At 41.4% G+C, this 23814-nt stretch overlaps 2 protein-coding genes across 3 annotated transcripts in view; both read right to left on the bottom strand.

Moving 5' to 3' along the window:
* hip1ra (huntingtin interacting protein 1 related a) overlaps positions 1-5773 on the bottom strand; it is a 165250-nt gene extending 159477 nt beyond the window's left edge. The window contains 1 exon segment of the mRNA XM_080208802.1: positions 5259-5773. Within this exon segment, the coding sequence (XP_080064928.1) occupies positions 5259-5351 (93 nt within the window). The 5' untranslated portion in view covers positions 5352-5773.
* Positions 5774-16546: 10773 nt separating this feature from the next.
* Positions 16547-23814, bottom strand: part of ccdc62 (coiled-coil domain containing 62) — a 53715-nt gene continuing 46447 nt past the window's right edge. For both annotated transcript variants that reach the window (XM_080208350.1, XM_080208351.1), the window contains one exon: positions 16547-21168. In XM_080208350.1, coding sequence (XP_080064476.1) covers positions 21151-21168 — 18 coding nt within the window. In that variant the 3' untranslated portion in view covers positions 16547-21150. The remainder of the gene's footprint in view (positions 21169-23814) is intronic.

Here is a 23814-nt window from a genome sequence, read left to right as displayed (position 1 = left end):
TTGTGCACTAGCTTTTAGTAAACTGTGGGCATGATCATTTAAATCCCTTTGAGCCTCCCCACCTCCTGGTGTCACATTTTCCTTCTTTCCTAAAATGAGAAACCTCAGACTTTCCAACATTGAACTTCATCTGCCATAGTTTTATCCACTTAGTCTGCAACATTCTTTTGTCATTTTCTGTTCCCATCCACATAACATCTGGGTCTTCTTACTTTATGTCATCTGTATATTTCAAGTTGAATTTTACATCCCTTCATCCAGGTTATTAGTAAGTAGAAAAAACTGAGGCTAAACTATACAACCATGAGGAACACCACTTGTCACAATTCAAGGACCAACACTTTATCCTTACTCTGTTTCCAATTAATTACCAGCTCACACTGCAAATTCTCCTCCAATTTCACATGCTCTTGTTTCAACTCTCAATATTTTGTATGGAGCATCGGGCACCTTCATAAAGTTCATTTAGATAGGCAACATCATGAGGATTTCCCCAGCCATCTCCTCAGCAAAAAAACTACAGTGTTCAGACATGATTGTCACCTTCAGAAATTAGTGTTGACTCTTCCCCCGGATAATATTTGTTGAAGTGCTTTACCAGTCTTGTGTCCAATGATACAATCCAGTAAGTAACCATAAGAATAACTTTGGCTGCAAGAGCATGTCAAAGGCTAGGAAACTTGTGGCAAGTCACCTCCTGACATTCCAATGCCTGTCCACCCTCTACAAGGCACAAGTCAGGGATGTGACAGAATATGCTCTATTTGCCTGGATGGGTGCAGCTCCAACAACATCCAAGAAACTCAACACCATCTAGGACAAGGCAGTCTGCTTGATTAGTACTCCAGCCACAAACATCCACTCCCTCCACCACCAATGCACAGTGGCAGCGCTGTGTACCGTCTACAAAATACACTGCAGGAACTCATCAATGTTCCTTATGCAGCACCTACTAAACTCACAATCACTTCCATTTAGAAGAACAAGGACAGCAGATCCATAGGAACACCACCACTGAGAATTTCCCCTCCAAGCCACTTCCTGACTTAGAAATATATTGCTGTTCCTTCAATGTTGCTGTCAAAATCTTGGAATCCCTTTCCTAACAGCGCTGTGATTGTACCTACACCTCAGGGACTGCAGTGGTTCAAGAAGGCAGATCACCATCACCTTCTCAAGGGGAATTAGGGATGGGAAAAAGTGCTGTCCAAGGCAGCAAAACCCACATCCCTTGAATTAGGAAATTAAAAATTTTCTCCACAATTGACCTTAAACCCACAGGTCTGAAGTTCATTGATTTTTCTCACCCTCACGTTTTAAATAATGGAGTGACACGTGTGATATTCCAATGCATACACACAAATTCTGAACCTAAAGAGGTTTGGAAAACTCTGACTAATGCACCTGCAATTTCCTCAACTATTTTTTTAAATAATCTGTAGTGGAAGGCATCAGTGTTGGAGATCTTTAATGCGCACACACTTCCCTTTACTATTCTCTTCCATGTAATGCATGTATATGGGGGGGCACTGCTGCCTCACAGCGCCGGGGACCTGGGTTCAATCCCAGCCTTGGGTGACTGTCTATAAGGAGTTTGCATGTTCTCCCTGTATCTGCATTGATTTCCTCCGATTTCCACCCACACTCAGATTGATTTAGATTGATTGGCCATGCTAAATTGACTCTTAGAGTCAGGGGAATTAGCAGGGTAAATACATGGGGTTACAGGGATAGGGCCTGGGTGGAATAGTGGTCGATGGGCCGCATGGCCTCCTTCTGCACTGTAGGGATTCTATAATTCTTCCATGGTTCTATAAAAGCCTTTGCTGTTAACTGTGATACCCCTTGCCAATTTATTAATATGCTCTTTTTGTCCTGCCTATAGCCTGATTTCTATCCTTTGTTGCCTTTTCTAGCTTTCTACTGGATTTCTGTTTTTACCTGTGCGCATAGGTCTTTTAGCTTGTGTATCTTACCTCATTTGTTGACCATGGCTGAATAACTACACACATTTCGGGACATGTATTAGTTTTGTATCATTTCAGAAAAGTATTTGTATTTTCCCATTGGCTGTCTATCGATTTATCCGGAACAGCTCAGCCTTGTCGCCGCACATATTTACCCTGCTAATTCCCTGACATATAGGATCAATTTAGCATGGCCAATCAACCTAACCTGCACATCTTTGGAATGTGGGAGGAAATCAAAGGAAACCCACATAGACATGGGGAGAATGTGCAAACTCCACACAGACAGTGACCCAAGGCCGGAATTGAACCCAAGTCCCAGGCGCTGTGAGAAAGCAGTGCTAACCACTGTGCCACCGTGCCGCCCATTCAATGTTGAATATAAGATTAATGCATAGAGAAAACACAGGGAAATGACAGCAGATGATGTAACAAACCATGGTTTACGTTCTATATTATCAGGCCAACGATATTAGTGTCAAATCCTAGCCACTAACAAAGATATTTGCACAATTCCTGTCAAATCTACTGGACAAAATAGGCATTATAAAAGGTACCGCACATTCTCCTGCATTATCATAAACTATATATTTTTATATATTGCTAGATGTCATGGTAATAGATATCTTTCTTGGTCACTCCTTGTTATTTTATGCTTCAGATTTGAGCTTCCCTTACGTAATAGGTCCTCAGAAGTGAAAGTCTCTTCACCAGAGTTCCTTTATTTACAAGATCCAACAACCCTATACACAGTGCTCTCAGTGTGGTGTCTACATCTGGAGTGCCAGAGGGACTGAAATGCCTGTTTAAGTTTAGAGCATGGATTTCAATCAGGGACCTCATTTATGGGTTCATATTCAAGCAAGCCAACCTCATTTGCCTGATTAGAGCCATCATACCTTATGGTGTAAAGCACCAGTGTTATGCTTTCAGTCTTCATGTGTTAGGGAGCCCAAAAGGTCACTTATAAAAGCTTATGTGCAATTAGCCTGCATTTATTTCAAGTTACTAAGAGATTTTGGATGAATCCATCAGTTCGGAAACAATAATGAGAACATTCCTTTCCAAATCTACACATCCATAAAATTCAAATAGGATAAATCACAAATATTGGACATTTTATTTCCAGTGGTCAAAAGTTTGATTCCCAATCTGTGCTACTTTATTCTATCTCTTACAGGTCTTCAGCCTTACAAATCCTCAGTTAGGGCAGCACAATGGTATCAGTGCTTGTGGGATATTCGGGATCTATTCCTGATAGATATCCACTGACTCTAATATTTGCAGGTACAGACATTCGCCGGAATTCTACCATCACAGGAATTGGGGCAGGAAAGTGGCAGACAACAGGAAGCTCCATTGATCTCGGCCAGGAATTTCCAGTCTTGGGTCAAGCGAGGCTGTAAAATCGCAGTCATTGTGTGAGAACAGTTTCGGCTCAGTTGTGCTGTCCACAGTTGAACAGTTACTAATGAAGCCTCCAATCTCAGTTATAATGTAAAATAGAACAGGTGCTGAGGTATCCACAGATCAGTATCTCAGGAAAAGGGCAGAAAATTGGCAAAAAAATACACACTAGAGGTCATGGGACATGTGGGTGAAGATATGTGGCAAACGTGTTGTGAGTTATGATAACAGATTATGAATCAAACTTTTGCCCACTGGATATAAAATGTCCAATCTTTGTAATTTATCCCATTTGAATTTTATGGATGTGTAATACTTTGTGAAAATACCCTCTGGCTACAGCAAGGGTATTTTCGGGGATTCAGATTGTTGCGGCAGCTGGTTTGGCATGTTTTCCCAAATTCCTTCCAGCTAGCTGTTTTAGGGCAACAAGGGCTGCAGAAATTCTTGTGTTTCTCTTTAAAACACCGTCTAGTATTACATCAAAGTAATTTGCCCTTGACATTTAACATGTTAAAATGTTCCATTAAACCTCCTTATGCTGAGCGTTCTTTACAGCCTGAATATTAAATCAATACCAGTTCAAATCCAAGTAACGTTGTCAGTTAGTTAGTTTTGGGCTGCCACTCCTGCCCTCATTTTAAAATATTATCAGCAATACTCCTCATGCACCTGCTGTTAATTTTGGCTATTTTATTAGGGAGGCACATGCTAACATTGGATATGTTACTTTTACAAGTAAGGTCTGGGAGATAATGTTGGACTTAATTTTTTTTAAGAAACAAAATAATATCCCTGGTCATCTGCCACATCATAGTAAGAAAATAGAGATAGTCTTCGGACATTGGTCATTGTTGAAATTAATTCTGTCCCAGTTCAGCAACATATAGGGTGGCATGGGGATTGCCTCACAGTGCCAGGGACCTGGGTTCAATTCCAGCCTTTGGTGACTGTCAGTGTGGAGTTTGCATAGTTTCCCCGTGTCTGCATGGGTTTCCTCTGAGTGCTCTGGTTTCCTCCCACAGTCCAAAAGATGTGCAGTTTAAGTGGATCGACTGGCCATGCTAAATTGTCCCAAGTTTAGCAGGATAAATGGGGTGATGGGGATCTGGCAGGGGGGGTAAGATGCTCTGTCAGAGAGTCACAGCAGACTTGACGGGCCGAACGACCTCCTTCTGCACTGTGGGGATTTTATGATATTACACTAAATTAAAGGAAAGTGGGTGGGACTACAGAGGTGGAAGGGAAAGGCGGCATTTCGACTTAAACCTTTGCCCTATTTCTCTGTCTGACTATTCCACAGATAGAAACATTTGTAAAAGACCTTGAAAAAGGGGGTTACTTTCAGTTCCGGCTGTGTCACCTTCAGGAAAGGTGATTCGAATCATGCAGAGCATTTAAAAAAAAACAGACAGGTTCTGGGAACTTGGTACAGGTCAATATTTGCAGTTGATAAAAGGTGTAAATATAGGGAGAGGGGGGCGGTGGAGAAGCTGTCTCGCCATGTTCCAAGCTTCACGGAAATTGATCAGAATAAACAGGTCACTGAATCTGGTCACTCGCTGCTGCCTCTCACTTTTGGCTCACTGCTCTGGACTCTCCCCGGCAGCAGTACAGTGTCTGTGGACAGCTCGGATTTCCTGGGAGAAAATGTAATCAGCTGCTACCTGGGCTTGTGACAAGATCCCGGAAGAGGCTCTGGTTAACCCCAGCTTAAACATACCCAAGGCAAAGAAATACAATTAAAAATCAAACACACACAAAAGGGAGGATTTAAAAGAAACCCAGGTAGTGAACTAAGGAGGGCTGTTACCTGCAGAGAAAGGACGCAGAGCCCAGGCTGTGGAATGAATGCGGGGGTCAGTAATGCTGTGTATCATTTACCTGCTGCCTGTCAAACTGCTCCCTCTCTGCCTCCAGGCTGTGCACTGAGCGCCGGTGCAGCACCTTGGCTGGGACCTGCCGGATGGTGTTCATTCTCAACTCTCCCACACAGCGCGCTGGGGCAAGGTGCTGGTCCCGGAGCTCCGGAATATGGACAGCCCTTGTCTGCTCCCGATCCTGGTCCCGCTCCCGATCCCGATCGTGTCCGGACTCAGCAACAACTCACAGCCAGCAGCATGATGGGAAAGGGAGAGTGGCTGAGTGCCAGCCCCGCTCTGACAACTACATCCACACTGCTGCTCACTGCTGCTGCTGACTGCTTCTGTTGTTTGCTTACTGCCTTCTTGCTGCCTGTCTACTGTGTTTGCTTGCTGCCGCCTTGCTTACTGCTGCTTCTTGTTGCCTCTTGCTTACTGCTGTTGTTTGCTTGCTTACTGCCTCCTTGCTGCTGCTGCTTGTTTGTTTGCTTACTGGCTGCTTGCTGACTACTTTCTGCTTGGTGCCTCCCTGCTGCTGCTTGCTTGTTTGCTCCTTGCTTGCTTGCTGCTAGATTGCTGCTTCTGGCTTGCTTGCTGCTTGCTGCCTGCTGCCTTGCTTGCTGCTGCTGCTTACTCATTGCTTGCTTGCTGCAGCTGCTGAGTGACACAGAACATCCTATGGCTGGCTTTTAAATAACTCACCACCCCCCCTCCCAACACGGACATGCACACACACCCTGGATGCAAAATTAAGGGGACTATACAATGCATTCAAATTACTATTTTTGATTTGATTTATTATTGTCACATGTATTAGTGTTCAGGGAAAAATATTATTTCTTGTGCATTACACTGACAAAGCATACAGTTCGTAGAGAAGAAAATGAGAGAGTGCAGAATGTAGTGTTACAGTCATTGCCAGGTGTGGAGAAAGATCAACTTAATGCAAGGTAAGTCCATTCAAAAGCCTAATGGCAGCAGGGAAGAAGCTGTTCTTGAGTCGGTTGGTACGTGATCTCAGGCTTTTGTGGCTTTTTCCCAACAGAAGAAGTTGGAAGACAGAATGTCTGGGGTGCATGGGGTCCTTAATTATGCTGGCTGCTTTGCCGAGACAGCAGGAAGTGTACACAGAGTGAATGGATGAAAGGCTGGTTTGCATGATGGATTGGCTTACATTCAATACCTTTTATAGTTTCTTGCATTTTTGGGCCGTACCAAGCTGTAGTGTGACCAGAAAGAATGCTTTCTATGTATGGTTAAATGTTAAAAAGAGCAACTTTTGAACAATCGCCCATTTCTGTTTGGTCTCCATCTTAATGGATGGGAAATTAGGGAAACCCTACAGAGAATTGTTGTCTTTTTGACCATTGTGGTTTTGTCCACCTGTATTGCTATTAACAAACCCCCTTTCAGCTTTGTATGGACTCAACTGATCAATGGAGGGAACTGAGGGGGGGAGGGGGGACTAAAAATGTTTTTCAGCACCCCATGTTGTGAAGGGGTGAGATCGCTGTTACAATATAACCGGTGACAACTTTGTATCAGATGTAATGTGACCAATGGTAACAAGCTGCAAGGATCAGCTGACCCAGTAAACTATGGAACCAATTACAGAATGATGTGATGGTCAGCTGATCAACTGACTCTCTGTAAATAAGAACCTGTTGGGAATTGTGGGGAATTTGGATTGGCCCAGGGTGAAGCCCCAAGTTTGGAGTAATTAAGTTTCTTTATTAAACCATTTCTTTTATTTATAAGTTGGAGTAAGCGTTGTTATATGTTTATTGCCTGCATTTGAAGAGTTCCTGCTGAAGAAACAGTCATGTCTGGTTGCTGTCACAGGCTAAGGGTTCCAATTGCTGAGCATGTGCTGTGGAGCAGGGGTTATGTATGAGAGGACTTAGACCAGTTTTTACTTCCCAGTCGCAACACAAAATGGAAATGTGGCTCTTTAGCATCTACTGACACGAAGCCCAAGGACATCCCATGTAGTCAAACAGAATGGAAATACTCATTGTTGAGTCTTGGGCATGATTATTAAAATTAATTTGTGGGATGTGGGTTTCATTGGCTAGACCAGTATTTATAGCCCAGCCCTAATTGCCCTTGAGTAGGTGGTGATGCACCACCTTCTTGAACCACTGCAAGCCAATGAAACCCACATCCCACAAATTAATTTTAATAATCATGCCCGAGACTCAACGATGGGTATTTGCATGCTATTTGACTACATCCACAGTGCTGTTAGGGAGGGAGTTCCAGGATCTTGAGCCAGTGAAAGTGAAGGAACATATGATTCCGAGTCAGGATGGTGTGAGGGTTGGAGGTGAATTTGCAGATGGTGGTGTTTCCATCAGTGGTCCTTGTCCTTCTGGAAGGCTGTAGTTGTGGGTTTTGAATAATGACCAATACAAAAACAAAATACAGCAGATGCTGGAAATGTGAAATAAATACTAGAAGCTGCTGGAAGCACTCAGCCAGCCTGGCAGCATCTGTGGAGAAAGGGAGAGGGAGAGAAAGAGAGTTAATTTAGCTATGATATATTGGGAATCATTACTTAAAAGGGTGAGAGTGAATAGGCAATGGCAAACATTCAAGGAGTGCATGGGTGAACTGCAACGATTATTTATGTTTGTCTGGTGCAAAAGTTAAATTGGAAAGGTGGCAAAATCATGGCTTACAAGGGAAGTTAGAGATACTATTACATTCAAGGGAGAGGCATATAGATTGGCCAAGAGAAACAGCACACCTGAGATTTGGGAGGAGTTTAGAATTCAGCAAAGAAGAACCAAGGAACTGATTAAGATTGGGAAAATAGAATATGAGAAAAAACTTTTACAATCAGTTTTTTATAGGTATGTGAGGAGGAAAGAATTGGTGAAGTCAGCAACAAGGGACTTTGTAATGAGGAACAAAGAAATGACCGACCAACTAAATACATACTTTCGTTCAGTCTTCACAAAGGAGGACACAAACAAGATAACAGAAATGTTCAGGAACACAGGGTTAAGTGAGTGGGAGGAACTAAAGGAGATCAGTATTAGTAGAGAAGTGATGTTGGGGAAACTAATGGGATTGAAGATCGATAAATCCCCAGGGCTTGATAATCTACATCTCAGAGTACTTCAGGAAATGGCCCATGGAATAATATATGCATTGATTATCTTCCAACTTTCTATAAATTCTGGTATAGTTCCTCCAGATTGAAGGGTGGCTAATGTAACCTCATTATTTAAAAAGGGAGGTAGAGAGAAAACAGGGAATTATAGACCAGAAAGCCTGATGTCAGTAATGGGGGGAATTATAAAATACATTATCAAAGATTTTATAGCAAAACGCTTGAAAAACAGGGGCAGGATCAGGCAGTCAGCATGGGTTTATGAAAAGGAATCAGGTTTGACAAATCTACTGGAATTCTTCAAGAATGTAACTAATAGAGTTGATGAGGGGGAGCCAGTGGATGTGGTTTATTTGGATTTTCAGAAGGCTTTCAACAAAATCCCAAATAATAGATTAGTGTGTAAAATTAAAGCTCATGGGATTGGAGCAGTGTATTGAAATGGATAGAAAATTGGTTGGCAAACAGGAAACAAGGAGTAGGAATAAACAGATCTCATTCTGGATGGCAGGCAGTGACTAGTGAGGTACCGCAGAGAGCAGTGCTGGCTCCCCAGCCATTTAGAACATAAGAACATAAGAAATAGGAGCAGGAGTAGGCCATCTAGCCCTTCGAGCCTGCCCCGCCATTCAATAAGATCATGGCTGATCTGTCGTGGCTCATTTCCACTTTCCCGCCCTCTCCCCATAACCCTTAATCCCCTCTCTTATCAAAAACCCATCAACCCGCTTCTTAAAAATATTTAGCGAGGCAGCCTCCACCACTTCAACGGGCAGAGAATTCCAGAGATTCACCACCCTTTGAGTGAAGAAGTTCCTCCTCAACTCCGTTCTAAACCGCCTCCCCTTTATCTTGAGTCTGTGCCCCCTAGTCCTACTGTCTTTTTTGAGCGGGAAGAGCCTCTCCACCTCTATCCTATCCATCCCATTCATCATCTTATACGTCTCAATGAGATCTCCCCTCATTCTTCTAAACTCTAACGAGTACAAGCCTAGTTTATTCAGCCTCTCCTCATAGCTCAATCCCCTCAACTCCGGTATCAGCCTAGTAAACCTCCTCTGCACTCCCTCCAGGGCCAAAATATCCTTGCGCAGGTGCGGCGCCCAAAACTGCACACAGTACTCCAGCTGCGGCCTCACCAATGCCCTATACAGCTGCAGCAAGACCTCCCTACTTTTATATTCAATCCCCCTCGCTATGAAGGCCAGCATCCCATTCGCCTTCCTGACCACCTGCTGCACCTGCAAGCTGGGTTTTTGCGACTCATGCACAAGGACCCCGAGGTCCCTCTGCACCGTCGCCTGCTGCAGTTTTTCGCCTCGTAAGTAATAGTCCTTCCTACCATTTTTCCTACCAAAGTGGACCACCTCACACTTGCCAACATTAAATTCCATTTGCCATTTCCTGGCCCATTCGCCCAGCCTATCTAGATCCTTCTGCAGACTCTCCACACCCTCCGCACAATTTGCCGTTCCCCCAATCTTGGTGTCATCAGCAAATTTCGACACCCTGCACTCGGTTCCCTCCTCCAGATCATCTATATAAATGGTAAATAGCTGAGGCCCCAGCACCGACCCCTGGGGCACCCCACTATTCACCAACCGCCAATCCGAATAGCACCCATTGACCCCCACTCTCTGCCTCCTATTTGACAACCAATCCTCTATCCACGCTAACACCCTACCCCCAACTCCATGTCCCCTGACCTTCTGCAATAACCTCTTGTGAGGTACCTTGTCAAACGCCTTCTGAAAATCCAGAAAGACCACATCCACCGGCTCTCCTCTATCCACTGCCCTAGACACATCCTCATAGAACTCCAGTAAATTTGTCAGACACGACTTCCCTTTAATGAAACCGTGTTGCGTCTGCCCTATCAAGCAATTCCCTTCAAGATGCCTTGCAATTTCCTCCTTAATGACGGATTCTAACATTTTACCTACCACAGACGTTAAACTAACCGGCCTATAATTCCCTGCCTTTTGCCTATTTACTATATGTATTAATGATTTAGATGAGGGAACTAAATGTAATACCTCCAAATTTGCTGATGACACAAAAATGGTTGGGAGGGTGAGCTATGAGGAGGATGCAAAGATCCTTCAGTGTGATTTGGACAGGCTGAGTGAATGGGAAAATTAATGGTAGATGCAGGATAATTTAGACAAATGTGAGGTTATCCACTTTGGTAGCAAAATCAGGAAGGCAGATTATTATCCGAAGAGCTATAAATTAGGAGAGGGGACCATATATTTAAGTCTGGACGTCCTCGTACACTGATCACTGAACGTAAGCATGCAGGTGCAGCTGGGAATAAAAACGGCAAATGGTACATTGGCCTTCAGAAAAATGAGGGAGGATCTCATAGGAACCTAGGAAATTCTATCAGGAGAAGACATAATGAATGGTGGAGCAGGCTCTAAGAGCCAAATGGCCTCCTCCTGCTGCTATTTTCTATGTTACAGATCGATGAGATTTCATCAACACAATGACCATGATGAATAATGGCTACTTAGGCGAGGTACAGGCAGAAGCCAGTGGAGATTGTACTTTAATAAGGAGTCATTATCTATAGGAGAGAAAGTGAGAAAAATTGCCAACGTGAAGCGAATTGAAGAAGGCAACTTCAGTTCAATCCTCAAGAAGAGATTTTAAATCAAGCTTCTTGGTTTTTATTACAACTTATTGTTTATATTTAAAGTTTCCATAGTTTTCACTTCTCTTCTGCAATGGCAATATCAAAGAGCCTACATTTCTATTCATTTTTTATTCTTTCCTGGGATGTTGGTGTCGCTGGCAAAGCCAGCATTTGTTGCCCATCAATAATTTCCCCTCGAACTGAGTGGCTTGCGAGACCATGTCAGAGGACAGTTCAGAGTCAACCACATTGCTGTGGCTCTGGCCAGACCGGGTAAGGATGCCAGATTTCCTTCTCTAATGCACATTAGTGAACTAGATTGGTTTTTCCAACAATCGATGATTGTGTCTCAGGAAGTACTTTGATGACCCTTTGTCAGAGCTTCATCTGACGAACGATCATCCTGACTTGAAACATTCACTCTATTTTCTCCCCACAGATGCTGTCATACCTGTTGAGATTTTCCAGCACTTTTTGTTTCAGATTCCAGCATTCGCAGTATTTTGCCTTTATATGAGACTTATACAATTGAGTTGGTGCTCGACTTGGAGTCATTGTAGGTCAACAAGCACAGGAGGGGTTTTTAAGTTTATTTATTAGCATCACAAGTAGAATTACATTAACACTGCAATGAAGTTACTGTGAAAATCCCCTAGTCACCACACTCTGGTGCCTGTTCAGGTACTCTGAGGGGGAATTTAGCATGGTCAATGCACCTAACCAGTACGTCTTTCGGACTGTGGGAGGAAACTGGAGCACCTGGAGGAAACCCATGCAGACACAGGGAGAATGTGCAGAATCTGCATAGACAGTGACCCAAGCTGGGAATCAAACACGGGTCTCTGGCATTGTAAGGCAGCAGTGCCAACCACTGTGCTACCGTGGGTGTTAGGGAAATAGGATGTGGTGTGAGTTAAATATATGGGTATCTTTGGATAACCTCAAGTTTACACGGGGCAGAATGCGGGATGCCAGCCAGGTGTGCTTCGGAATAGTCATGAGTGAGGATTTTAGCAGCTGTAACGCTGAGATGAGGAGATGTCAGTCGAACATACAATCAGATGGGAGCACATCTTTATATTCTCAAAACTGCAAAAACAAATGCCTTCTCTAATAATTTTGCTCGCAGTAACTCCCTAAAATCCTTTCCAAGTCTCACATCAATCTTCAGGGCTCGTCCTTGACGGGGCAATGTTCTGAAAGGAAGGTTAGGCCTGTGCTTTCTCCACAAAGAATAATGATAGAAAAATTGAGATGTTACTGATTTTAGGCAACACGAAAACAAAGTGCAAGAATACAAACAAATCTACAAATGATCAAATGTGAGTTCTTTGTAAATGGCTTGAAAACCATTTGAAGTCCTTGACGCAAGAAAGCTTGTCCTAGAGAATGAAAAATAATGTTGCAGTAAGTCACAACAAACCCCAAAGAACTAGATTTCACTCCCACCTTGTTTTGAGTGAGCTGATTTAAATCCGTGGCATTATCAGGTTGTTATAATTAGCCTTTCGAACCATTGTCCAGGCTGGGTGAGCAGTCAGTTAATTCATCATTTCATGATCGCTATACACTGATCACAACTGCTAAAAGATTGGTTTCCTATATGGCATGGCCTTCACCTTTCAAACAGCACGTATCCCTCACACATTTGGAGCCTAGCACATTGAAAGGCAATGGCACTGCAGGTAGACAGTGCCAGCAAATACGTGGCACTTGGCTGACAGGGAATGAAAGACAGTACTGTTGTCTCAGGAATCAACAATAATGTGGGTTTGGACTGGAAGAGAGCAGTGTTGCTGGCACTGAGAGCTTGGTGGCAGCACATTGCACTCTTGTGAGAGCTTGTGGACCTGTCATGGGCTTCATTCCCCAACTATAGATGACTGTTTTCTGCCAACTAGTGGTTCAGCATAGTTTTCTTTGAAAGTGGGGTGCCGCTGCCCAGGTTCAGGTTGAGGTTTGGTTTTCTGTTCTAATTTACTGTTATAACAAGGCTGGAGAATTTTGGCATTAAGAAACTGATTCAAAAACAATGAATCTTCAGCTGGGGAAGAGAACTGGCACAGTGTGCTTTTTTTAAATTAAGTGGTTTTTCAAAATTAAAATTTATTTATTAGTCACAAATAGGTTTACATTAACACTGCAATGCAGTTGCTGTGAAAATCCCCTAGTTGCCACACGCTGGCCCCTGTTTGGGTACAGTCTGGTAGAACTCAAAACCGGATTTCAGTGAGTGGGTTATTTGTAAGTGGGGCTCACTTGTCAATCCTGCTGATGACTCTTTCCATCATGATACTGAAGATTTTCAGAAATTAGCTGGTTTAAATCTGTTCTACTTTTTTATAGACAGGTCATACCCGGGCAACGTTCCACGTTATTGGACAGACACCTGCATCGGAGTTGTATCGGAATAGTTTGGCGAGGAGGCCTGTGAGTTCTGGTGCACAGGTGACCTGGTGTATCCGCCGCACACAACACTTTAATTCATGTTACATGAAGTAAACAGAATTAACTAAACACAGTGTCCTTTATGTTGGTGTGGACTTTGGAAAGGGGCCAACTGGGTTTGGCTATTTGGTACCTAAACACTTCAGTATTTTAGCTTTGATTCTACCATATGTGGACACAGTCACAGTTTATAACGAGAATGTTCAGGTAGCTGCCTTCGCTCTTTAGCTGCTCGGTTATCTGCGATCATTTTGCCTGGATAATGGCAGCACTGCAGCATACTGAGCTGACTCACAGAAATCAGCTGACAACATCATGGGACTGAAGTTACGTGTGGCAGGTTACCTCTCCTGAAGGGAATTCATTTGTATTTTTACCAGCAGCTTTGAAGATTATTTTTATTTCTAATTATCAGATGTATTCAGTTCAATCTTAACTGCTGGGGGGGTTTAAAAATTTTCACAAGATGTATTGCCCATCCCTAATTGCCCTAATGAAGGTGATGGGGAGCCTCCTCCACGAATCACTGCAATCCATGTGGTACACCCAGTTAGGGAGTTCGAGCATTTTGACCCAGTGACTGTGGATATATTTTGTAAGTCAGGATGGTGCGCGACTTAGATGGTTACTTGTAGGTAGTGGTCTTCCCATGTGTCTGTTATCCTTATAGGTGAAAGGGGTCATTGGTTTGGAAGGAGTCTTGGTGAGTTGTTGCAATGCATAGATGGCACACACTGCTGGCCCTGTGCTTTGATGATGGAGGAAACGAATGTTTAAGATGGTGGATCACCTTGTCCAGGATTGTGTTGAGTGTTCTGTTTGTTGGTGGCACTCCTTCAGGCAAACAGAGTATTCCACTCCACATGACTTGTGTCTTCTAGATGATGGAGTGAGTTACTCCGGGCAGAATTTCCCCCCACCAAGTTTTATAACCACAGTATTTGGATGGCTAGTCCTGTTCAGGTTCTGGTCAATGGCAATCCTCAGGCTGTTGATAGTGGGGCAACTCAATGATGGTTATGCCATTGAATGTCAAGGGAAGATGGTCAGCTTCTCACTACTTGAAGATGGTCATTGTCTGGCACTGTGTGGCACAAATGTTTCATGCCAGTTATCATCTCAAGCTTGAATGTTGTCCTAATTTTGCTGCATATGGATACAGGTGCACTGTCTCTGGTTCACTGCCCATTAACCTAACAATGGTTAGGCAGACTGCTATACCTTATTTAATGCACAAGGATGGTACATTATGAATAACTATGAATTCCTGGAATTTGTTAAATTACAGTATGTGCTCCATAAAGATTTCCTAATTTTTTTAAGGTTTTGGTTGCTTTTTTGCCATCCTTATTAAATTACTAGCAATTAGGGACAATAGTGCATGAGAGTGCATCATCTAGTGGACAATCTGAGCATTGTTAGACCTGATGACTTCGCTCTTCAATCCTAACGTTCATACGCAAGAGCTTTAAGCAATGCTTACAACAGCTGTCAGTCTGTTTTAGAAGTGAGAAATCAGAGGGTGTATTTCTGGATCTAGAGGAGCATAATTATTTTAAAGACTGAACTGGCAATCTAATTGCTGGTCATTGGGATCAAACAAATCTTTTACATCCACTGATTGTAGGCTGAAACATCTAGCAACTCAATTCTAAGAGGGCTTGGTTTAAGAATAGGTGTAGAGATCCTGGGACTTCTCAGATTAAGGAGTGAAAGTGATTTTTTAGACAATGAAATAAATCAATTCCACTTTGTATTATATTTTTCTAATGGGAATTTTAGCTAAATGTTTCAGGTAATGTCCTGAGCTCCCTCACTTGCCAGCTAATTTCTCTCAAAAGCCATTTTGTTATTTGGATATTCTGGATGTCTCTGTTAAGACATAAAATTTTGTCTTAACAGAGACAACAGAACTGGCCTGTCACAAACAAACTGGTGGGTGACAGAAGATGAATCTTCCTACAAGGTGTTGTCTGAAATCTAAGATACAGATCAAAGCGAGAAAGTGGCCATTAGAAGTATTAAGGTGACTTCTTCCCATAGGGCATGTGTCAGAGCCACTTGCTGTTAACATAGCCTTACGCCAGCAATCGGAAAAAGGGCTGGCAAGTCACCAAAGAGCTTAATTCCATTACGCTGGCAATATTTCAGCCATACAATTTGGTCAACAACTTGTACATAAAACAGTACAATATTAATCACTTGCATTTATAGTGCAGTTTCATTAAAGTAAAATGTTCCACAGGATCTCTGAAGTGCAGAAAGAGACCATTCAGCCCATTGAGTCTGCACCAACCTTCCAAAAGAGCACTCTACCGAGACCCACTCCGCTGCCCTTTCCCCATAACCACATGCATTCATCATGGCCAGTCTACCTAACCTGCACGTTTACTTGGACAGATTGTTGATGGATTTGGTTCCATGTATGATTAGTCCCGTAACAGTTAAGGTTCCTGGAAAAAGTGAAGGTCAAATGTTAGGAGGCAGTTAATTCTATAAATCTGATTACAGCAAATGGTATCAGGAAACAAAGATGCCAGAATTGATGAATACGCATTCAGCTTCTCAAAAGCTGTTGATTAAATAAAATGCAGAAATCAAGTTTTTACTTTTACAAGATTAACTTAATCAATGACCACACTGAAAATATTGCTCAGCCCTTTGTAACTTAATTCAGGGAGCATGGTGGCACAGTGGTTGATATTGCTACCTCATAGTGCCAGGGACACAGGTTCGATTCCCAGCTTGAGTCATTGTCTGGAATCTGCACATTTTCCCTGTATATGCATGGGTTTCCTCGCAGTCTGAAAGACATGCTGGTTAGGCTGTGCTAAATTCTCCCTCAGTGTACCTAAACAGGTGCCAGAGTTTGGGAACTAGGGGATTTTCACAGTAACTTCATTGCAGTGTTAATATAAGCCTACTTATGACACAAATAAACTTTAGAAAAAACTTTCCATCACTAACAGATTTGAACAGCAACACTTCTGAAAGGCAAATTGATTGTACAGACTCATTTACATTAGTATCTTAGTAAGGATCTAGTGTAATCAGTTACATGAACAATAAAATGAACTGTAAAGTAAACTGTACACTGTTTTGGTACTTGAGTTTTAATGTAAAAAATGCACGTACAAAATTACTATGAATTTCAATACAAAGTTCCTTACAAATAAGCCAGTTCAGTATACAAACAGATTTCAGAAACCTTTAAGTAATTTAACTGGTTGATCTAGTGCTGTATATGACAGTGGAAATACATATACTGTGAGCTTTATAATAAAACTATTAATAAATACCTCAACATTTGACTTGCATTTAAAGTCCCAATAAAAATGATACAAAATTATAAAATCAAAACTTATGTTAATAAATATTAAGAACTATTGATAATACTTTTTGTCATTTTATACATGTTTTTATATTACCGCCCACTATTACTCTCTCACTCAGGCCTTGAGTGGTCCATGTTACAGTTGGCAGTGTCAGCCTAAAAGGAGGCACAATTGGCCAAGTGAGGCTGGTGGAAAGGCAGACTCTCTGCTAGATCCCTCCCTTGTAGGGAAATGTTTCATCATCTCAAGACAATCCTATCATTCTGGCAGAGAGAGTCAATAGTACTTGCCTATTCAAGAATACGAATGTTAGTCGAGGCTGGGATTTAACCTATGCTGCAAGTTCAAAATGGAATACCCCATCACCAGGACTACTGGTCTTTCAAAAGAATCTCAATGTACTTCATTTGTTAATGACACTGTCTCAGGATGAAATGTCCATCTCATCATGACTGCAGTCTGAAAAACACTTTTGTACATTTAAACAGATTTACATTAATCATTAAAAGCAAGTAGAAGCAATTTGTGTATACATGGACTGCAGTCATTCAAGACAGCTCACCATCACCTTCTCAAGGACAATTAGGGATGGGTAATAAATGCTGGCCTAGCCAGCAAAGCCCACATCTTTTGAATGAATTTTTAAAAAACTATCTTCGCATTAAAACTAAACACTGATATTCTTACAGTTTTATTCAATGAACTCCCAACTTGAATAAATTTCAGTAAAATGACTGCTTGGGACTATCTATTTAAAATGTAGAGAAATAAAAGTTTATAGAAATTTAATAAGAATAAATAAATATATTTCAATATTTATACAAAGCTGAAATGAAAAATAAAGCATACATACTTTGAAGTATCCTTTAAAAATTTCAGAGAAATTAAAGCTGTTAGTAATGCAGCTTGGTTTCGAGATATATGGACCAGGAATGAACCCCACAGTCCCCCACAGCATGTTCTGATCTCAGCCGGATTAGTCCCAGGATCTGATCACTACTATTGGCCTCAGTGCTAGAGTAAGGGAAGAAATAGAAGGTAATGACTGGCTCGCACGCCTCTTCTGTTCACTGTTTTGGAGTCCCGCTGGAATGTGCATGAATAAGAACTGTGTAATGAAAGAATTGGTCTTTCCCTACCAAACTTCCATCTCTCTAGCCACCTGCCCAACTGTAAAATAACCTACTCATCTTCTCAGGTAAAGAACAGCTACCTGAATGGGGTATGGGGAGGCCTGCCAATGTCCATTTCCATTGACTGGTGAGTCAAGAACAAGGGATCATAGTCTCAGAATAAGGAGTTGCCCATTTTGGACTGAGATAGAGAAAAATATAGTGAACTTTTGGATTTTCCTTACCTCTGGAGAGCTGTGGTTGTTCAGTTGTTAAGTATTTTCAAGACTTAGGCAGATTTTAGGAAACTAAGAGAATCAAAAGATATGGGGTAGGGGGGTACAGTGGAATTCAGGTAGAAGATTAGCCATGATTTCACTGAATGACACAGCAGGCTCAGGAGGTAATATTTTGTCCTTACTTTCTCATCCAAAACTATTCCTGCAAAACTATCCCTCAATACTATTTTTAAAATTTTTTTTGTGAGATGTGGGCAAAAAACCTGGCAAAAGCCAGCATTTATTGCTCATCCCTAATTGCCCTACAGAATGATCACTTTCAGGATCAGTAAAAATAAAGGGGGTGGGTGAAATAGAATCATAGAATCCCTACAGTATAGGAGGAGGCCATTTGACCCATCGAGTCAGCACCGACCCCAATCCCACCCAGGCCCTATTCCCATAAACCTACGTGTTTACCCTGCTAATCCCCCTGAGACTAGGATCAAAATTAAGCATTGCCAATCAACCTAACCCGTACATCTTTGGACTGTGGGAGGAAACCAGAGCATCCGGAGGCAATCCACACAGACACGTGGAGAATGTGCAAACTCCACACAGACAGTGACCTGAGGCTGGAATTGAACTCGGGTCACTGGCGCTGTGAAGCAGTAGTGCTAATCACTATGCTATTGCATGGAGTAAATCTTTCCTATGGATCACTTACATTTTCAAAAGATTAATGGTAAACAAACTGTTTGCATGCAAATATATTTATAGCACTATGTAATGTAGTTTTTCATTAGTTGACATGATCAGTCGCCCAAATCTACTGTCATTCTGAACCAGTCCATCCTTGGTATCCTTTCAATAAATTATACATCTGAAAAGGATTCATTTTGTAATGTTAATGCTCCAATAATAAAAGCCAGAAGCTTGAAAAGATAATGTTTAGGACTGAGGCTTGAAAAGATAATGTTTAGGACTGAGTCTTGATCTCTAGGTTAAAAGAACTTAAAAAGAAAGAGAAAGCTGTTCAGGGAACAAGACTGCTGCTGAAATCCAAAAATACAAATTCACCTTCCTCTGAGGTTTGTACTTAACTACAGTATTCAAAACCAACAGATCTAGATGATCAGGAATAGCAATTTTTTGCAAATACATCATCCACTCTGCAGAAAGACTCATCTACTGGGACAGCTGCAGCAACACAAAAGAACAGAATTAGAACAAAGAGCAAAGAAAAGTACAGCACAGGAACAAGCTCATTGACTCTCCAAGCCTGCACCGATCATGATGCCTGCCCAAACTAAATCCATGTGCGCTTACAGAGTCCATATCCTTCCATTCCCATCCTATTCACGTATTCGTTTAGGTGCTTCTTAATTGACACTATCTTAACTACTCCCACAATATCACCAGGCAGCGCTTTCCAGACATTCACCATCTTCTGTAAAAGACATGCCTCACACATCTCCTCTAAACTTTTCCCCACTCACCTTAAACCTATATCTCCTAGTAGTTGACTTTTCTACCCTAGGAAAGAACATCTGACTGTCCACCTGTCTATGCCACTCAATCTTGTAGACTTTATCAGGTTACCTCGCAACCTCTGTTGTTTCAGTGAGAACAAACCGAGTTTATCCAACTTCTCCTCATAGCCAACACCCTCCAGGCCAAGCAATATCTTGGTTCAGTTGATAGTTCACTGGAGTTTTTTTTTCAAACTATGGCTATCACACATGCTCCACAAGGCAGGTCAACACTGAACATTTTGAAAGGACAGTTTAACCAGTTGATTTATCCAGGCCAATGATTATGATGGTATTTCTCCTGGTGGATCTCAACATTTCATTTCATTGGAATTATTCACGCAATTAGGAGTCCTGGTCAGAAGCATGTCAAGCCAAAGATCTACGAGGAAAGGCTACAGATCTTCCTCTCCCATTCATCACTCTGAGCACTGCCAATATGTTAACCCAACACTTAAAATGTGTACATGAAATTACAAATTGTCAAACTTAACTGGAAATAGAACTGTCAGTCCTGGACAAATTTCAAATCTGTGGATTTGGAATCTACTTAATTGGATGGGAATTGGGGGGGGGGCTTTTGCCACAAATTGATCTTGTGGGATTAGTCACCATTCAGATTTAAAACCGTAATTTATTCACTCTTGTTTTCTTTGATATCCATTCACTGGTAGGAATTGTGGCTGACTGAAATGACTGTAACAACTTCATATTGAACCTGCACTGTCAAAGAAATAGGAATTCAATCATTTTGAAAAGCAGGGAGCTTCCTCACGCAATAAGTTTATACTTTGTCCACTAGGGTTTTTTTTTAAGTGCCCCAAATCTTCTTTGAATCAAGTATTTATTGAAACAATTGCACAAACAATACTAAAAATATATCTGCTAGATTGGAAATGGCAATCTCAGTTGATATAAAATCATCTGATTCTACTCTATCTGAAACAATTTTATTCCCATGTCCAGTTTCAGTAAAACTGGTACTGTTAATCTGATCAGTACTGAGATATTCACATTAAAATGCAATGTCTACAAATGCCGTCACTGGATGGGGAGTCAGTTTAGCACAGTTGGCTGGACGGCTAGTTACTGATACAGAGTGATGCGAACAGCACGGGTTCAATTCCCATACCAGGTAAGGTCATTCACAAAGGCCCTGCCTTCTCAACCTTGCCCCTCACCTGAGGTGTGGTGATCCTCAGGTTAAATCAGCCCTAGTCAGCTCTTGCACTATGGTCACCTGGAACTATGGCGACCATACCTTAGTCACCACTTTACAGAAATAACAATTGTTTCCATGTATTTATTTGCAATTTTCATATCTGCATCCTAAAACACATCAGAATCTGGTCCATTGGTAAATATTAAGTGCAACTGTCACGGATACTGGCAACTGAAGTGTTCCTTCGATTGCAGTCTAAGGGTCTTATCATAGCATTCACTCCACTTTGCAATTTTCCGTCCTTTACGTCGTCATGCTGAGTATAATTTATTGAACTGATTTCCTCCTATGTTAGAGCGAACAGCCATCCTGCAAAAAATGATTGTACTATCATTCCTTAGTTGGAAAAGTTTTAAATACAAATCCAAATTTACATTGCAACCTGACCTAAAATACAACAAAGCCCTTGAACAGGTACAGTTATTTCTCTATAATCTTCTATTTCGGATACTTCTGCTCTCTTTTCTTTTTAAACATAAACGTAGTGAAATAATATTAAACTCGTCACAAGTGTTCGACTCCCCACTCAAGAAAGTTTCCCATCTCAAGCTATTGTGCTGCGTAGCAGCAGAGTGAAGGTTGGATCTCACCCCAAGAATCAAGATGGCCTTTACTCTTTACAAGTCTCACATAAGCATCTTGTCAAATGCTTTTTTAGAGTTCGGATCTGAGCCACTGGATTACTCATCTATCAGTACAGTTAACTCAAAAAATACTAATAGATTTGTGAAGTATGCCAGAGGACTTCAAATTGTTACTGACTCCCACTGCGAAATCTGATCTAATTAGATCAGCAATGATAAAATCACCCAAACTAGCCGCTCCACTAAATGAAAAGTTCACTGCCATTTACCAATTAACAGAAGCATTGCAAGAACTGCTGATTGTGATATTACATTAAGTTTTGCTAAATAATTTTAAATGAGATGGTGATACTATTAAAAATAAATTGTATTGATTACATTTATTGAACAATTCAACTTCCAATACAAGTGGGGTCAAAGCTTATCTGCAATGTTACACTGTGTGAAAGGCTAGCAGGAAATGCGATCATTTTGTACCTATTTGGTGCCAGGAAATAAACAACGATCAGTATAAGTAAGATCCTGTTGTAAACATCTCATTCAAATTAGACATTTCTTTACTGAGAAACGTTATAGGGAAACAAACAAAATCATAGAATCCCTACAATGCAGGAGGAGGCCATTTGACCCATTGAGTCTGTACCAACCACAATCCCACCCAGGCCCTTTCCTGAAACCCCACAGATTGACCCTGCTAATCCCCTGACATTAGGCTTAATTTATCACGGCCATAGGAAAAATAGTGGAAGGACCTTTGAAAGATCAGCATCATAATGAGACTGAAGCGTTGTTATAAAAACATGATTCATATTTCATATCCCACCTGCAAGGAGATTAAAGGAATTTGTTTGGAAATGACTTTTATAGCTATTCTTTTCTAATCCATTCTGTCTAGAACATTTTGACAGTGACACACCAGTATTGAAAATAAGTGAGAATCACACTTGTTTGATTCATTAACTCCACTCAAAGTAATTTCAAACTTTATAGGCAATAATTAGCATAACCAGAAAGAAGATATGCCCTTACAATTCAAAACCCAAACTTCTACACAATATACACATAATTGAATTGAACCAGCTTTCCGAAATTTCTTTACTACTATAAAAATATAACCTATCAGACATTTCCAAAGTCACATCACAGTCTGAATGGCTTAACCAATCAGTATTTTATGGAAAACAAGCAAAGCACCGAAATATCAACCACAAACCACAAACAAAATCTATATAAAGTAAAATTTCTCCCCAGCAAATCCACAAGGTATTTAAAAATCTTAGATGTGCCCCCAGTTCCTGTCAACGTTTTCCATCATATATTCCTACATCCACACTTATAATGGAAACTGTGCATGTAAACTTCATCAGGCTATAATTATTCCCTCCCCTCTCGGGAAGGTACTGCAGTATTTTTAAGTAATTTAACTGATAGATGATTTCTAATAGGCACAGAAGTAGGAGGAATTACTTGAACAGAAAGGAAAACTTAAACAACTTCTCGCCAAAGCTTACGTCCCTCCCGATATACCCAAGAATCGCCTGCTAGAGGTCATCTGCTTCCAGTTACGTGTCTGGTTCTGTCCTCTGATGATAAATACATTTTTTCAGCCTCTAAAGATTGTTCCATTATGAAGTGGGACATCAGCTATGGGAAAAAGCTTTATATGATCCACGGAGACACAAGGGCACTGGAGACATCTAGGGCACATCCTCTCCTTGACAATCTCATCAATGGCAAGTACCTGGCTACAAGAGACTGAAACAAGCTAATCTTGATCTGGAATCCTGCCACGTGCCAACATCTTTGCACATTCAAAGTACATAAAGATGGAGTATTGGGCCTTCCTTTCGGAAAGGCACACAAGTTGAGACAACAAATTAGTATCCACAACACAAAAGAAATCCGCCCCTCACTTTGAGAGGAAATAATGCTTCCAGTTGATAAATAGTTGTCACGCAGTGAGTTGCAATTAAAAATTCAATTGGGCCATTTGTAAGCAAGCACCATAAAGGACAATAGGAGCTGTCTGTTTATCATAAAATCCAACTGGCTCTCGACCATTCTTCAGGGAAAGGAATCTGCCAGCCCACCTGACTATCATGTAATTCCAGCTCAATAATATGTTCAAGACTCGATGTTTGTTTTCTGGAGTTATCTAGCAAGCCATTAAGTTGTCAAGGCAACTAGGAATAAAGAAGTGTCATCTTTAGAGTGTCATCTATTTTCTGAGCACAAAGAATTTTTCTTCAAGCTATTTCTAATAGTTACAAACCACAAAAACTGAGGCTCCAGTGGAATTTGAACAGTGAACAGCCCCCTAAAGTTACTCACTATTCTTCATAGTACAACTTCAATCCTTTTCTTCCTGTGA

Source organism: Carcharhinus amblyrhynchos, chromosome 20 (assembly GCF_965287045.1).
Source record: "Carcharhinus amblyrhynchos chromosome 20, sCarAmb.v2.hapA, whole genome shotgun sequence".
Taxonomy (NCBI): domain Eukaryota; kingdom Metazoa; phylum Chordata; class Chondrichthyes; order Carcharhiniformes; family Carcharhinidae; genus Carcharhinus; species Carcharhinus amblyrhynchos.
Note: the sequence above shows the minus strand (reverse complement) of the source record. Positions and strands in the feature narration are given on the sequence as shown.